The following is an 18,243-nucleotide window of genomic DNA, read 5'->3' on the forward strand; positions in this document are numbered from 1 at the left end:
GACCCCATGACAACTAATTGGGGTTTGTTAATCCCAAAAAAAATTTGGGAAAAAAAATAAAAATACATAAGCAAATATTCACACACATTAAATTATAAAAAAGAATGCATTCATTTTTAATAATTATGACATTTAAATAATGACATAATGACAATTTTCATCTATTATTTATATATATTATTTGAAATATATAAAAAATAATTGATTGTATAATAATAATAATAATAATAATATGAACATTTATTTTATATTAAAGATACATTTGTTACTTTGTTTTAAATAATAAATATATATTATTTTATAAATTGATTGATTGATTGATAGTAAACAAAGTATATGATAATATTATAATAATATAATTATAAATAATAGATTAATAAAAAAAAAAAAATTGTGTACATGTATATATATTTTATTTTATTATTATTATTTTTTTTAAATCATTGTTTGGTGGTATGTGTAAATTTTCTACATTTAAAAAGGGGTCATATGATGCTTTTTTAAAAGATCATTATTTGGTGTAACAATCAGCTTGTAACACTCCAAAGAGAAAGGAAAACTTGAAATCGCATCACATGACCCCCTTTAACTAATTATCTAGGCCTATTGCCTAGATGGATAGATATTTTTTAGTTTTTTTTTTTTGCCCCAGCGTCATTATGAAATGCGTCAATACAGGAAAGAAAATTACATTCGTCAAGCCATTTCATGGGTATTTTAAAAGGCTATGCTGTCAGACTCTCACAAAAATAACATTTACCCCACTTGCTTTTCCAGAATCCTCGTTTCCCAGGCAACCTTCAGATGTCAAACAGACAGCTTGATGAGGCGGGTGAGAACGACGTCAATAATTTGTGAGTATTGCTTGGTTTCTCGCAAGTTTTGTGTTTTTTTTCCCAGGCTTTTTTATTAAATAAAGCTCCAAAATTGCTCTGTGTGTTTGTGGGATGTGACTTAATCATGTTTCCTCTCCTCTCAACACATGTAGCTTCCAGTTGACGGTGGAGATGTTTGATTACTTGGAGTGTGAGCTGAACCTTTTCTTGGGCGGTAAGTTTAAAGTGGAGTGCAGGTGTTTAAAACCCCATAAAAGTCCCTTTTAAGTTAGTTCACCTGGCGGTCATTTTGGTTATGCCACCGGGCAGCTGTTTTCTAAGTAGATAATTGGCAGACAAATACAGCTTCAATTGAATAGAAAAAGGCTAAAATCTCTTTTTCATGACTCTTTGAGTAACGTCAATAAAATGTGTCATATTTTTAAAACCTCAGGTCGCAGTAAAGAACAGCTAATGTGCATTCTAGAGTAAAAAAAAAACAGGTGACACCTCTATGGGGATAGATATTTCTGCTGAGAAAGGCAGTGAAATCTAGCTGGAACACTGATAGATCTCAGTGTGCCTGTGCTGGAAGCATTAGGGAGAAGTTAATGTGAGTGTTGTTGACTGAAATGCAGCTCCCTGGCACAGGAAACCACACCTCTCTGTGTGCTGAGAAGACGGGGTCTCACAGGAGCCTGCATCACTGATCACCAGAGAGATGGAGGGAGGCAGGGAGTGTGGGGATGAATGTGAATGAGAAAATGGGCAATGAAAGGGATTGATTGAGAAAAACAGCATGTTGAAGGGAATGGCGTGAAAGAAGGATTCATAAAATTAAAAGAATGCAACTTCGCAATTGAGAATTGAGGCTATTTAGAGTATTTTAAACATAGGTTTTTAGGTAGTAGGAAAATATTATTTATAACAAAAGCATATAAATAAGTATATATTTTAGTATAAATTAAAGTCTGTGTAAAGGCGATTCAGAGAGTTGTTTCTAAACATTATTATTGTTAGAAATGTATTGCTGAAACACGTTACAAAGACTGAACAATGTAGTACTGAATTATGGAGTTAGACCGGTAAATAGTTTTTCCCCATTTTTGTGTTCAGGATTTTTTGGGTGGGGCTGAAATCATGTCTCAGCACTGGAGACACTGAGCATGGCCCCTCTCATAACACTATTAAGAAGTGTGTTCGACTTGAAGCAGCGCTGCGCAGACCGATGTGACATCAAAGTACCGCGAGAGCTATAGAGAGCAGACGGTTCCTTATGCTTTTGAATCGCTCTCACAGTACTTTGATGTCATACAGCGATCGATCTGCGCAGCACTGCTTCAAGTCAAACACACCTAATAACTAGAGCACATTAGCATCAGTGGTTCGCCCGCTCAGATGTGAGTTACTGTCATTACCGTTAGTTACTACAGCCTATAGTTTGCTTTGCCAGCTAGCTATACCTTTGTCACGTAAATGCATATTACCTGGTTGCGATAATTTACAAAAAAGCTTGGTCTATTTAAATTAAGCTGCTAGAGGGAGCATCCGTTCAGGTTGTAGCAGTATTTGACAGTTGAGAGAGGCGGCAGCTTTCCCATGAGTGGGCGTGGTTTCAGCTCTGCCAGTGGACACGCCCCCAGCATCTGAGAGCAGAGAATACTGCTTATTTTTTTAAGATTTTGATACCTTATTTTATTTACTTTTTTTTTTTTATTAGTCAAAAAATTTTAAATACTGTATATATATATATATATATATATATATATATATATATATATATATATATATATATATATATATTGTTAGAAATGTATTGCTGAAACACGTTACAAAGACTGAACAATGTAGTACTGAATTATGGAGTTAGACCGGTAAATAGTTTTCCCCCATTTTTGTGTTCAGGATTTTTTGGGTGGGGCTGAAATCATGTCTCGGCACTGGAGACACTGAGCATGGCCCCTCTCATAACACTATTAAGAAGTGTGTTCGACTTGAAGCAGCGCTGCGGAGACAAAATGTCCAAAAATTAGATATATTGTAAATTAATATATGCATATTATAACATTTACACACAACTATTTATAATCATTTATAATTATTATTATAAATGGTTAATATAAATTATTTATATGCACAATTTATAATAATAATTTATAATAAGTTTATAGTTTTGTATTAGAGCATGAGAGAAAGATACGTATAAGGGGTTTTAGTATCTATGGAATGATGGCTTTTTTTGATGTTTCTTTCTTCACAGTGTTCAGCTCGTTGGATATGTCTCGCTCCGTGTCGGTGACGGCAGCGGGTCAGTGTCGCCTGGCCCCTCTTATCCAGGTCATTCTGGACTCTAGTCATTTGTATGACTACACCGTCAAACTGCTCTTCAAACTCCACTCCTGTGAGTCCACAAATCACATCTCTCTCTTCACACACAAACACAAAGGAATATCAAAGGCTACATTCAGACTGCAGACAAAAGTGGACCAAGTCTGCTTTTTTTGTTCATATGTGACTCAGATCTGTTTTTTCTTAAAAGTGTGAACCGCACAAAACGCAAGGAATCAGTTTTTTTTGTTGTTTTTTTTTTTCTTTTCGATTCTGATTTGGGACACTAACATATGTGATACTAAATCAGATACAGGTCAGATGCAATGCAACCTCAGTCTGAACAGTTATATCAGAATTCATGTGACTTATATTAATATTAATTAGTGCTGTCAATCAATTAAAAAAAATTATTAATTAATCACACATTTTTTTTCTGAAAAATAATCACGATTAATCCCACCTAACAGTAAAGTTTTTAAATATACTTTTATATTACAAAAATTTCACATTCAGTCTTCAAATGAATGTAGAAACAACATAAAGACAGTATATTTAAAAAAAATAAGTGTTTAATGGCATCTTTTTTTATTACTGAAGGCGAGTATCACTGATACCAATAGTACTGATGTCTCTATGAAACAGTTTTTTCCCCCCCTAATATTTAACCATTGATTATAGCCATTCAGCATTACAGTATAATTGAATATATAACATTTATTAGACTTCAAAAAGTAACAACCTCTAATTTAAGTGAACTTAAAACAATCTTTACATAAACCCATTATAATAAATGTCATATTTAACTACCTGTGCCCTTCAGCAAGTAGAAAATTAATAAAGTTATTGATGATAGTTATCAAACACTAAATTCTAAATTAAATATAGATGAATCCTTAAAGCTATACAATTTAATGATTTCCTCTTTTTTTTTCTTTTGTTCTTTGATTAACAGACATCACAGCAGCTGGATTATTCGGTTATTTTAGCTGCTTTAAGAGCTACCGCTGCTGGACATGACGCGGATCTGACACACGTCATATTTTCTCACAACTCTTTACCTTTTCTGACCCACTTCAGCTCTTAAAGTCTCTATGATGAGCTGACAAGTTGAATCGGGTGTGTTAGATGAGGGAGACAGTGCTGGGCATCTCCAGGACAGTTTTGAAAACCACTGCATTTCAGAGACATGTTCTTAAATCTGACTCCTATATAACAAATTTTTTTTTTTTTTTGAGGCAGCTTTAATCGCCTTTTTGGTAACTTCATGACTTAGGCTAACTGACGACATAATTATGACATTGCGTGCTCGTCGTTTCTTTTGCACTTTAATATGAAATAATTTACAGCGCGCCGCTGCATTTGTGTGTGCAATTGAAGAGCACTACGAGCACAGTATAACGGCTGACAGGACAGGAAAAATTGTTTTTTACTGACATATGGCCTGACAGCATCTCATCTGACTGCAGTTCACTGTTGTTCTACTGAAGCTCCCTCATCACCTGTACCTTTTCTGCGCTCGTTTGACTAGCGCATTACGCTGATGTGAAGTTAGAGTGCGCGTCTAAATAAATCCAATTCTTGTCAAAAAAAGAGACAGAAGCAGCAGTTGTCAGTGGGGTGGCCAACCCTAGCTCTGCCCCTGCGTTAATTGCGTTAAATATATTTAATGCGTTAAACTGAAAAAATTAATTGCATGCATTAATGTGCTAATTTTGACAGCACTAATATTAATATTTTAATTAATTAATTTATTTTGTATTATTATTTATTAATTTAACTGTGTATTCTAGTAGGAAAGTTGTCATTGTTCTGTATTTGGCATTGTTCCTTTGGATATTATAATAAAATGTAATAAAAGTAGAGCTGAAAATAGTGTGCTCTCTCAGTCCTCTCGTTCTCATGTCCTCCAGGTCTGCCAGCAGATACTCTGCAGGGCCACAGGGATCGCTTCCAGGAGCAGTTTAAGAAGTGAGTCTGTCAGTCACTATCCAGTCAGAACTACTGCCATGAGTCACGCAGACTGACACTATTTTTATTCTTTTGTATTTCTCACTCTCTCAATCTTTTCTTTTCGCTCTGTTTCTCTCTCTTTCCAGGCTGAAGAGTCTGTTCTATCGCTCCAGTAACCTGCAGTATTTCAAGAGACTGATTCAGATCCCACAGCTTCCTGAGGTGAGACTCCTGCATATCAAACAGATTCCTGCTTGACCTGAGTCCAAAAATGCGGCTAGTGGAAAGAAATTATGTAACTCATTTACAGATCTGCCTGCTTAGTTTTCTAGCATCAGGATTTTCAACTGGACTCCAAGAAAATACTGCAGGCTGCCCTTTAAAACATTTTTCTTTCATTTTCATGACATTTCTTATATTTTGAATTAACATTAAAGGCACAGCGAGCTATTTTTTTCATTTGTTTGACCATGTTAACAACATTGTGACATCAGCTCAACCAATGGCGTGAGACTAGGGCGGGGGCTATCTGTTTTCCTGACCAATAGCATACAAGGGAAATATTTTTGGAAACCTGTTTGAAAACACATTACAGTAGTTTCCTTTCTTCACATCTCTCTTAATTTCTCTTCAGAATCCGCCAAACTTCCTGCGGGCGTCAGCCCTCTCCGAGCACATCAGTCCAGTGGTGGTGATTCCGGTGGAGTCTTCGTCCCCTGAGAGTGAACATGTAGTAGAGACAGAAGACCTGGTGGACACGGACATCCCACCTTTACCGGTACCACACAAAATCTCATTATCCAAATTTGTCTGTATACTTTCCTTTTATCTTGAGTTTCTAAAGACAGGGATTTTTTTTCTCTCCATTAGAGTACTGTAGACAGAAAATTTGACGACCTCTTCGGCACCTCGGCCGCTACAGATCCATTCAACTTCAACAGTCAGAACGGCATGCGCAAAGATGAGAAGTAAGACTTGGAGATACTGTTGGAGAATATAATTAATAAGTTATAGGAACCTCTTTGAGTTTATTAGAACATATTATAACACAAGACTCATGAATATGTATCTCTCATCTCAGAGACCGTTTGATTGAGCAGCTCACAGCGGAGCTACATGCCCTGAAAGAGGAGCTGGAGTCCTTCAGATTGGAGGTAAAGAGTGGGAGATGAGAGGAGGTCAAATTTGATAAGCTACCGCTTAAAAGTTTGGAGTCAGAATTTATTTATTTTTTTTAAGAAATTCATATTTTTATTCAGTAAAGATGTGTTAAATTGATCAAAAGTAATTGCAAATACATTTGTAATGTTACAAAGGAGTTCTATTTCAAATAAATTAAGTTCTTTAAAAATGTTTTAAGAAAGAATCATGGTTTCCACAAAAACTTTAAGCAGCACAACTGTTTTCAACATTGATAATAATAAGAAATGTTTCTTGCGCATCAAATCAGCAGATTAGAATGATCTCTGAAGGATCATGTGACACTGAAGACCAGAGTAATGATGAAAATTCTGCTTTGCCATTAAAGGAATAAATTACATTTTAAAATATATTAAAATAGAAAACAATTCTGGCAGATTAGAATGATCTCTGAAGGATCATGTGACACTGAAGACCAGAGTAATGATGCTGAAAATTCTGCTTTGCCATTAAAGGAATAAATTACATTTTAAAATATATTAAAATAGAAAACAATTCTTTTAAATTGTAATAATATTTCATAATATTACTGTTTCTACTGTATTTTTGATAAGAGACTTCTTTTAAAATATTTTACTGCCCCCAACCTTTTTGAAGGGTCATGTAGAGTGGAAGAGAAGTAAAAATGAAAGCTATATGCCACTAATCGTTCTTTTGGTCTTTCTCAGAGTGGCCGTCTTTGTCAAGCACTACGGGGGCGTGTAAACGAGCTGGAGGCAGAGCTTGCGGAGCAGACTCACCTGAAGCAGCAGGCGTTGGGTGAGAGCGAGTTCCTGAGGGTCGAGCTAGACGACCTGCGCAGGGTCAAAGAAGACACCGAGAAAGAGCAGCGCAGCCTGAGCGAAATTGAGAGTAAGAGTTTTTTGTTGGAGCAATATACAATATTTTCAGAGTACAAATCTACTTTATTTCAATTATTATATTAAATTTTCACGACCCTGTTAATATTTAGAGAATTTGGCCTGACAGCTGTAAATTAGGGCTTCAAGACAAACCATTGTCAAGACCAACCTGTTCCTCTTTCGCAAATAAAAAAACAGGCTTTTCTTCCTTTTTGGTTAATTTACACTCAGTGGTTCACCCCAAACTGTTGCTTTTTTTTGGAACATCAGTTATTCGTTCATAAGTCAGCATACATTATGGTTTAAATACAATGTTATAGCCATCCCATTAAAGGGATAGTTCACCTAAAAATAATAACTCTGTCATAATTTACTTACCCTCAAGTTTTTCTTTTATCTGTGAAACATAAAAGAAGATATTTTAAAGAATGTTGGTAATCAAACAGTTACAGGTAGCCATTGACTTCCATAGTATTATTTTTCTATACTGTGGAAGTCAATGGCTACCATCAGTTGTTTGGTTACCAACATTCAAAATAACAGAAGACTCATGCAGGTTTGGAACAACTTGGAAAATTATGACAGAATTTTCTTTTTTGGGTGAACTATACCTTTAAAGGGCTGTGCAGAATCAGTACAGATGCAGGACAGTAATGGATATTTATTAGACAGTCTGTTTACTCTCTGGCGCTGAGAAACACAGTCAGAGGGGACTCCAGTTCACTGCAGCCTCCAATCAAATGCTAATAAACCATATAGTGCACAGTCCAATTCACCAACATGCAGGCCTGTGCTGAGGCTCTCAGTGGTGCTAACTGTTCTGTGATGCAGAGAGCATGGTCTGAGGCATATCAAGGCTTGGGTTTTTGATACTTAATGTAGATATTTTGGTTGTGTGTTTTGTGTTTTTTTGTAGGAAAAGCACAAGCCAATGAGCAACGCTACACCAAGTTAAAGGAGAAATCCAGGCCTGTGCTGAGGCTCTCAGTGGTGCTAACTGTTCTGTGATGCAGAGAGCATGGTCTGAGGCATATCAAGGCTTGGGTTTTTGATACTTAATGTAGATATTTTGGTTGTGTGTGTTGTGTTTTTTTGTAGGAAAAGCACAAGCCAATGAGCAACGCTACACCAAGTTAAAGGAGAAATACACAGAGCTGGTCCAGAGCCATGCTGACCTGCTGAGGAAGGTGAATTGATGTCCTTGCACCTACATTTAGTTCACACACTGCCTGTATATGTGTATTTTTATAGGGCAAATGATCACATTAATACATGCAATTAAAGCATTAACAAGTGTTTAATGCAATTATATATATATATATATATACCACCGTTCAAAAGTTTGGGGTCAATAAGATTTTGAAACACGTCTCTCATGCTCCCAAATGCTGCATTTATTTGATCATAAATACAGAAATATTATATTTTCAAATATTATAATTTGATATAAATTGATTTTGTAATCTGTTCGATGTAATTTATTCCTGTGATGCAAATCTGAATGTTCAGCATCATTACTCCAGTCTTCAATGTCACATTATCCTTCAGAAAGCATTCTAATCTGCTGATTTGCTGCTTGAAAATATTTCTTATTATTATCAATGGTGAAAACAAATGCTGCATTTATTTGATCATAAATACAGAAATATTTTCAAATATTATAATTTGATATAATTTGATTTTGTAATCTGTTCGATGTAATTTATTCCTGTGATGCAAATCTGAATTTTCAGCATCATTAGACCCCTTTAATAGAAAGTTCAAAAGAACAGCATTAATTTAAAATAAATGTCTTTACTGTCACTTTTCATTAATTTAATGCATCCTTGCCAAATAAATATATAATGGAAATGTGAAATAAATGTATGTGTGTATGTATGTATGTATGCATGTATGTGTGTATATATATATATATATATATATTAAGACATACAGTATCACACAGAAGAGAGCACACCCCACACATTTTTTCAAATGTTTATTTTGTCATCATTTGCAATATCCAGCGAAGTAAACCAAAAGATTGAAGGGTGATTCTCAAAAATCTGTATTTTCTGCAAGCTTTTTTTCAAGATAAATTTAGATGTCTTTCCAAAAAAGGACACTTGGAAACTCCAAAAGGACACCAAAGAACTAAATGATATAACAGGGTCTTAAAAAGTATTAAAAGTTGATAAATCAATTTATTGAAAATTAAGGCCCTTGAAAAGTATTAAAAAGTCTTAAATTTAATTTTCCAAGGTATTAAATTTTGTAGCATCTTTTCATTTGTATTTGTCCGAATAGTGGGGTTCTGTGTAGTTTACTTATTATGGAATCCGGCAAGATTTGACGTCATCTGTTACGGCGCTCACTGACAGACTGCACCGCTGCTGCGTGATAGCGCAAGATAGAGCCCTGTGCGGGGCTTGTTACTTGATCCCACTCTCGCTGAATTTCTGACCATTACCGCCTGCTCCCATCCAATCCCGCAAATATTCTAATATTGTTTATAATTTTCACGCATCATGGAGCCGCTATTAATATGTGGGGTATTTAAATCACTTTTGAATGAGCGCTTGCAGTTGCAGTTCACTTTCGTGATCGCGCGTGCACTTTGTAAAGGGAGCACATCTTACGATATAAGATATTTGTCAATGAGCTCAGGATCTGTTGAGGGGCAATCCTCCAACATCTTGTCAGTCATCTCTCCTTACTCTCGACCTGTGATCAGTCAAATCTGACTCATGCAGCTTGTGTTGGATACAGGGTTGTTTTTTTCCACGGAATTGGGCTACTTTTAAACTGTTGCCATGGGTTGATTTTCTCCGTGGGTTAAAGGTTTGAAACATTGCATAAATTAAATTTGACTGAAATGCTTTTACTTTAACATTTTGCATTCTATCTGTAATAAAACTGCTAAATGTTTTGTGAAGGAGGGCCACTAAAATGATGTAATTGTTGTGATCATTATTTTACCTTCCATGATCATTCAGACTTGATCAGGTGCAGTATTACTGACACTTGGTGTCAAGTCTGCATCAAATCAAGCATTTCGTAATCACAGGTAAACCTGTCTGATCAGTCAGGTGTTTGTCATAAGAAGTGTTCCACAAAAGAGCTATGGTTTGCAGACAGTTATAAGAGTTGATGTTACAAATTCATCTTTTGAATATACTGTGTGAACTCATTGTCCCGTTAGCTCAGAGAGCTTTATTTTCCCTTTTCAACAAGTTTTGTCAGTTGTTTTGTTTATTGGTCTAATTTTGGGTTAGTCACTCAATTAACTTAACTAGTAAATGTAAAAAGTTAGTGTCGCCAATGCAACCGGTTAAAACTTGGAGTGGTGACAAGGTCTTAAAATGTATGATAAGAGTCTTAAAACTCTTACCATAAGAATTAAATTTAACTCCATGATTCCTGTATATACCCTGTATAAGGAGCCCATATAAGCACATATGAAAGAAAAAAAATCTGAATTTTATAGTATGTGTACAGTGCAACAGCAATGAGCTTTTTTACATTTTAGAGAAGTCAAGTTGCGATACCGAACAGGACCACATGGTTATGCCAAAAAACCAACCGCCTGCTGAATGCATATATCTACTACAGTACACAGATCCATTCAGAATAACTAAACACCGCAACATAAACATGACAAATCATAACATTATCGTGAATGTGTGTGGAAACAACATGAATGTACGGAAATGTCTGTGCCTGTGCATAAATACAATGTGCGATCAGTGCGTCGAGAGCACTCATACACGCATTATTATAACGGACTCACGCGTGCTTACTATACGACTCCTATACGCCACCGCAATCATATATATATATAAATATGTGTGTGTGTGTATTTCATTTTTCATTTATTCCACATTTCCTTCACATTGGAAATGGAAGGTCAAGCACATTGGGTTGTGGGATACAGTATCTCACTCATATATATATAAATGTGTGTGTGTGTGTATTTCATTTTTAATTTATTCCACATTTCCTTCACATTGGAAATGGAAGGTCAAGCACATTGGGTTGTGGGATACAGTATCTCACTCAGCATGCTTGTTTTGGCAAATGCAGTCGGTATTCTGTGTTTTCCATGTAGATAGTAGATGGAGAAATTTGCATACTGCACATACACAGTGTGCACACTATATACTGCTCACTTGAGCTCCAGTGTCAGGCCTGTCAGTATACTTGCAGGTGGTTTAGCTTCTTCACCAGACTTTTTCCCCTGCAGACTCTGCTCTATTTCTTACACAGATGAAACTTGGCACTCTGGTCCTCTGCCATGCTTAGAGGCTGTCATCACACTCACTGCCATACAGCAGCACGCTCTGATCCCACCGCAGAGACATCCTGACAGTGGGTGCCATGTCCTTGGGAAAAGAACTGGGTCAGCCAAGAGTCTTGTCTCTGTGCTAAACTGTACATGTCTATGTGTTTCTCAGAATGCCGAGGTGACGCGTCAAATGACGGTGGCCCGTGCCGCCCAGGACGAGGTGGAGAATGTGAAAAAAGAGATGCAGGACCGATTGAAAGCCGCTCAGGATGCTACCAGTCAGCAGGTCGGACACAAACCACATGCGCGTGCACACACACACACACACTTCCTCTGCCTGATGTATCCGTAGTATGCTTGTCTTACACTTCCCTATCCTCATGTATGTACACGAGTAGGAGAAGGCTCAGTTAGAGCAGCTTCAAGCTCTACAAGCCGAGCTCATGTCCAGCAGATCTGAACTAGAGACCCTGAAGAGTACCGTCACCTCCTCCCAACAGGTGGGACCTCACCCTCTACCCATCATTCTCTTCCTTTTCACCTCTGTCATGAATCCATCTCCATTCTTTGTCCTAATACTGTATAAAGGGGTCATGAACTGTATTTTTTTTTTTACATTTTATAATGTTCTCTGAAATCAACTTATAATGTTAGCAAGATTTTTAAATTAAAAAACACCATAATAGGTTAATATTCTATTCTATTTTTGACCCTCTCTTTGAAACACACCATTTTGATAGGCATGCCGCATTCAAGACTTGGAAGTGAATGCCCACAGCTGTGATTAGCTAACAGTTTTGCATATTAAAATAATAGATGGACACTGCTGTGATGTACTCATACGAATCATTTTGTTAAAAAATGTGTAAATACTCTGTAAATATCAAACAATCTGTAACAGACAAAGCAATAGAGAGATATGGTGAAAACATAGTTACTCACACTTGTGACATTACCAGGTCCTTGAGCAATGCCAAGAAACCATTTCAAACACTATAAACACCTTATATATATATATATATATATATATATATATATACTGTACAGACCCAGTTTACAGACTTCTTATTAGCCAGCTTGTTATTCAGAGTCTTGTAATGCTTGGATGAATCTCTATCATTTTCTTGCTTGAGTAATCCTGTGTTTGCATCTGTCTCATATTTACTTGCCTCCTCCTACGTGCGTGAATTTGTGGGCGGAGCTAAAGATGCAGTATTGTTGACATAGGCATTGATCTTCTTCAGAGGCGTTCTTTTGTCACACTATGATATCATATTGAGATGAAATATGAAACGAATTGCTGTTTTGGCAGCTTGGTTTCAATAAAAGCTGTTTTTGGACTAACAAGGAAGTTTTGAGTTCTGAAACTTACAAGATGTTTTTGAAGTACAATTAACTCTTTCATGTCAAAAGATGAAGCAGAGGTTTCATTTCTCAGTTCATGACCCCTTTAAAGAAATGTCGAATCTTAACCCTCTTCCATACATCCCTGTTCAGCTCTCAGCCCAGCACAGGTTCCATGTATCACTGTCTCTGCTGTTAGTCTAGCGCAGGTGAACGTGGTGATTTTGTGGGGTGCTGAATTACCTGAGTTAATGTGTCCAGACTGCATGTGGGAGGTGATATGTTACCCCGCCTCCCCCTCCATCCTACTTCCTTCTGTCACCTGCACACCTGCTGCAGCACCTCCAATCATCTATAGCATGACCGTATCAGTTTCACTTTTAATAAGCTTTATAGAGTGTTGCAGATTTTTAGGTAAAAACCCGGAAACAAAGTAGCAATTTAGCACTTCCAGTTCTATCATTCTGAAGGTTTTCGGTTAAATGCCTGACATTTCTGTGGTTAATTCTGTGGTCTGTGGTTAACACAAGCTCAAGATATTTTCATGTTTTATTCTACAACATAAAATACATCACTAATACTCCCTTGTGATTTTTAGAAAAAATGCTTTTACTTGTCTTGAAAAAAGCGGGTGCTATAAAGTGGCTATATGGGACTACAGAGATTGTCGGAGACATTAAATGTAATCATGCCAAACAAAATTAATGTTTAATGGTGAATGACGTTGAAGTCTTGTGACCATGGTGTAGTTTGTTTATATTCTGTGTTTAACTTTTTACTTAAATGGCACATGTGCGCCGTGTTATTAACCCTTGTGCGTCAATTTAAAAAAGTTACACACAGGTTCATAGAGGACAAAAATATTAATGTCAAAAAACTGTCATAAAAATGTTAAGCTTGGGAGTACAGACTTAAGTTTGGTCTCATTTTAAAGAAGACCCTTGACAGATTATTGTTAAAAAGAAGTTGAAATTGAAACCAAAAAAGTTATAGAATAAGTTTATGAGCATAAGTCTCGCGTTTTTAGATGCAAAGATGCGTTCTGTGTGAACAGCCCCTAACTCTTCTATTTTCAGTGTCTCTGACTTTTTTTCATGTTAACCCTCATTCTCTTTTTCTATTTTAGAATTATTTATATACAATTATAGTATTTATTAATATTTTTAATTAGCTTTTATTTTTACATTTTAGTTTTAGTAATTTTGTTATATTTTATTTCAGCTTTTTCAATGAATGAAAATGATTTTTAATAGTTATAGTTAACAGTAACATTAGTTTCTTGTGATTTCATGATTTTTGTTCTTAGTAAAATGTCACATTAAATCTTGTAATTGACAGCTTTATTCACTCTCTTCGTATAGTCGAACGAGCAGCTCGGTACTCAGCTGTCTGCTCTAGAGAGTGAGAAGGTGGGGCTTATGGAGACTGTATCTCAGAAGGAGGCGGAGCTGGCCAGTTTGGGGGTGGAGTTAGAGCGTGTGCAGAGCAGTCTGACCAATGAGAGGGAGAGTGGTGTGAAAGCTGCTGAGGCCCTGCAGAACCAACTCAATGAGAAGGTGGAATATTCTGTGATTACTGTTGATTGTATTTGTCCTGTTGCAATAGTGGCTTTGTATGCATTCAGATTCAGTATATCAGAATAAATGCGCTGTAAATATGACAAACATGGAGTCTGTTTTCATTGTCTTTCTATCTGTAGGAGAGTCGTGAGCAGTCTCTGGAGAGTGAGTTGGTCTCTCTGCGCTGGGCGGCTCTGCGAGCAGCTCTGGAGGAGGCGGGAAGGATCGTACAGGACTGCCTGAATCAGCTAGAGGACCCCGCACACATAAGCTGCACCAGTTCAGCCGGTCAGTGACCAGCTCAAATGACCCTAAACCCTCCCACTGATTGCACCACACACAGCAGGAATTGCCCTACAAGTGCGTAATAAATATTAAAATACCTTCTTGTGTGTGTAGATTATCTGGTGTCCAGGTGCCAGGTGGCTCTGGACTGCGTGGAGAGGCTGCAGTCGGCCAGAGTCGGCTTTGTATCAGATAACACAGGTGAATTACATGTACACACACTCTCATTTCCCCTCTCAACTAGCATTCATCAATGTACCATTGACTCCAGCAGTGTTGCGAAAGTTAATATGAAACTGTAGCTTTACAAGTTACACGTCATTTAAAGTAGTTAAAGAACAAGCAAAGTTACTCTCTTGAAAAAATAGTTGGCTTAATTGAAGCTGCTTAAAGAGAACTATATATTAACATTCACATATTTTGGGGTCAGTAAGATTTTTTAAACTTTTTTAAAAGAAGTCCCTTATTTTCACCAAGGCTGCATTTATTTGATAACGTAAAATACAGTAGTAACAGTGTTATTGTGATTTTTTTTTAAAATATATTTTAAAATGTAACTTATTCTTGTGATGGCAAAGCTTAATTTAATGCATCCTTGCTGAATAGAAGTTAATAATTTTGTTAAAAATCTTACTGTCCTCAAAGTAGTTTTGAGCAGTAGTATAATAAAAAAAGAAAAAGAAAGAAATGAAAAAAAGAAAATAAAACAAAAATATATATAGACACAAATACAAAAATAATTTTTGTCAAAAAAAAATAATAACATGAACAGAATTTATTGAGTAACTCATTTTGGAGTCTAGTTTTTTTTATTGAACTTTCTGATCAAACTGAAATATTAAAACCATATCTGATTCAACTTTGAAATGACGGTACTCGAGACAAAGGGGGAGCATTCTGTCAGGCTGTTTCTTTAGCTCTCTTGCTAGTAAAGCTGCACAATACGTCGTGACACATCCATAGTGTAGTGATTTGTCATGCTACTCTGCTAAATGTTGAAAAAACTCAGTACTGAGTCAAATCTACACAATTTTAAAGGCAGCTGAGCTACTCTTTTTTTTGTTTTGTTTTGTTCCATCACTGTTTTTCTCTCAAAATGCACAAGTTAAAAAACACACAATTAAACTAAGGATATACCTTTTAAAAATCCATTACCAAAAATGATTCACCATGAATGCATGCAGACTTCATTTCATCACTTTTGTTGACACTCAGTCTATTGAGATCAGTGGCACTCATATATTTTCTCACTGATTTCCCTGTATGTGTGTGATAGATGTGTCTGGACTGGTGCGGGCGGTGACTCAGTTCGCTCACCTGGTGGGCGATGTCATCGTGCAGGGCAGCGCCACCTCCCACATGGTGCCGGTGGAGCAAGCTGACGGTGAGCACGAGACGTCAATCACCCGAACACCACATATCCAAAAGAGCTTATGTAATCATATCAGCACAGCTGATGCACCTCTATGTAAATACTTCCTGAAAGACACATTCATTGACACTGTATCGACAAATCAGCATCCAGAACCAGAACTATCCGTTTGATATCGGCAACATAAATGTAATTTATATTAGTAAACTGATGAATATTTTACAGCACCACTGTGTCCACATATAGAGAGATGTCCAAGAATGACTTGGACATCTCTCATATGACTTTCTGTTTGAGTTGGTCTCCATACATCAGGAAGGCCATTAGTGTCACTGCGGTTCTGTTAATAACTCCGTCGCCGGAGGTCTAATGTTTTCGGTAGAGCTGCTTTAAAAGAACTTGATGTAACTCAAAACGGCTAATATGCGGTTCCCACGCTCATGAGTGATCACGTCACAGCCGTACATGGCAGGAAATGTGTGTCTGCCCGAGCGTATGTGGAGTGTCTGCAGGTGACAGATGGCTCGTCTGACTGCTTTCTGTCTTTGTCTTTATCTGTCTGTGGGCAGCATTGGCAGACAACGTGAAGGCGTGTGGCGCGGAGGCCTTGGCGTTGCTCTGCCAGCTCAAGGAGCAGAAGTCTATGGGGACGGCAGACTGCAGCCGGCTGAGGGCGGCACTAGATACCGTGATGGCCTTGGGCGAGGTGAGTTGAGCCACTGAGAGACAGTACTTATTTTAATATAATAGCACAGTGGATTGAAAAAAGCAGCATGTAATTGGTGGAGAGAATTTTTATTATTATTATTTTAATAATTATTCTTTCTTATGGAGTCATTTAAATTAGGCCAAAACTAGAATGGAATACTTATTTAATGTTTACTGCATACTGTAAGTTATATTCCGTGTACTACCCAGTGTTATTTTAGTATTATTTATGTATTATTATAGTATTTATTCATATAGTGAATTGGCTTTTAGGATACACTTTATTTTAATTTTTTGCAGTGTCCTTGTTACAGTGTAATTATACATTTAATTTCTGAGTAATATTAATTAATTGCATGATTATTAGGGGTGCTCCAATTGATCGGCTACCGATCATTATCGGCCGATAATCACGTTGGGATGCTCGATCGGCGGTCTCTAAAAGGCCGATCTAAAAAAAACGATCTCAAACTGATGACGCTGCCGTGAGAGGTTTGGCATGACATCTCGATCGGCGGTCTCGGTCTCTGTCCAGCGCGGGTGAAATAATTATAATGCTGAAGGTGAGGTACTCACCTTCCTATTTCTTCATTAAATAACTTGCAAAGTAATTTGAAAACCTTGTGAGACGTAATTTCACAAACAGCGTGAGTGATTCACCGCGTGCGCTCTCTCTTTCTCTCTCAAAATACGCAAATGGCTTCAAATCACTACATCGCGTCTGTCAATAAAGCGAGCTGCATGCTGCACAGTTGACACAGGAATTGTCACTTGCACAATCGAGGCAGTCACATCGTCACTAAAGTTTATACAAGTAAAGTAAAGTTTTTGCATTACTTTTTAATTCTTGCCAGTGTTTAACCATTCACTCTCCTGTAGACCGTGCGCTCATGCACACTTGCAGGGCACACACATAATGCCAGGTTCACATTACTCTGTTTGCAGTGCATGGTATGTGGTGCGTATTTTTTCCACGCTCATGTTAATGGATTAAAGCATTCACAGTGCACACGGCAGTGCGTTCAGGAGCGGTGCGTCTGCAGCAGTGCAGAAATCGTTTCTGCACCAAGTCTATTTTTGCTGTGATACATGCGCTGAATTAAAGTGACAGCACATTGTTTGCAGTACTTTTTGGCTTTTTGGCTTTAAAAAGATCGGTATCGGTATCGGCAGATACTGCTTTCTGTGATCGGCCTCAAAAATCATGATCGGAGCACCCCTAATGATTATGCATAATTTATTGTTATTACTATAGTAAGTACATGTAGCTTCTAACAAGGACACTGTAAAATACTGTAGTGTTACCAGTTTTCGATTTTATATTTTCAGTTTTCTTTTTAATTTTGGTTTTAGTAATTTTGTGCTTTTGTCATTTTTATTGTTTTTAAATATTTCTTAATTTTATTAATAATTTAAGTACTTTAACTTATTTTCAGTTAGTTGCCAATGCAACATTTCTATTATTTTAAAGGGGTCATATGATGTTGCTAAAAAGAACATTATTTTGTGTATTTGGTGTAATGCAATGTGTTTATGGGGTTTAAGGTTCAAAAAACACATTATTTTCCACATA

At 36.8% G+C, this 18,243-nt stretch overlaps 1 protein-coding gene across 1 annotated transcript in view; it reads left to right on the forward strand.

Annotated features, from left to right (window-relative positions):
* The window catches only part of LOC107554248 (huntingtin-interacting protein 1-like), a 51,524-nt gene that overhangs the window by 27,001 nt on the left and 6,280 nt on the right, over positions 1 to 18,243 (forward strand). The window contains exons 6-22 of the mRNA XM_016236706.1: positions 778 to 854; positions 989 to 1,050; positions 3,076 to 3,216; positions 5,057 to 5,114; positions 5,243 to 5,318; positions 5,731 to 5,874; positions 5,967 to 6,064; positions 6,178 to 6,250; positions 6,965 to 7,148; positions 8,237 to 8,325; positions 11,572 to 11,688; positions 11,801 to 11,902; positions 14,108 to 14,302; positions 14,446 to 14,593; positions 14,705 to 14,791; positions 15,867 to 15,974; positions 16,532 to 16,672. Of these exons, the coding sequence (XP_016092192.1) occupies positions 778 to 854; positions 989 to 1,050; positions 3,076 to 3,216; positions 5,057 to 5,114; positions 5,243 to 5,318; positions 5,731 to 5,874; positions 5,967 to 6,064; positions 6,178 to 6,250; positions 6,965 to 7,148; positions 8,237 to 8,325; positions 11,572 to 11,688; positions 11,801 to 11,902; positions 14,108 to 14,302; positions 14,446 to 14,593; positions 14,705 to 14,791; positions 15,867 to 15,974; positions 16,532 to 16,672 (1,900 nt within the window). The remainder of the gene's footprint in view (positions 1 to 777; positions 855 to 988; positions 1,051 to 3,075; positions 3,217 to 5,056; positions 5,115 to 5,242; positions 5,319 to 5,730; positions 5,875 to 5,966; positions 6,065 to 6,177; positions 6,251 to 6,964; positions 7,149 to 8,236; positions 8,326 to 11,571; positions 11,689 to 11,800; positions 11,903 to 14,107; positions 14,303 to 14,445; positions 14,594 to 14,704; positions 14,792 to 15,866; positions 15,975 to 16,531; positions 16,673 to 18,243) is intronic.

Source organism: Sinocyclocheilus grahami, unplaced genomic scaffold (genome assembly GCF_001515645.1).
Source record: "Sinocyclocheilus grahami isolate Dianchi unplaced genomic scaffold, SAMN03320097.WGS_v1.1 scaffold496.1, whole genome shotgun sequence".
In the NCBI taxonomy this organism is placed as follows: domain Eukaryota; kingdom Metazoa; phylum Chordata; class Actinopteri; order Cypriniformes; family Cyprinidae; genus Sinocyclocheilus; species Sinocyclocheilus grahami.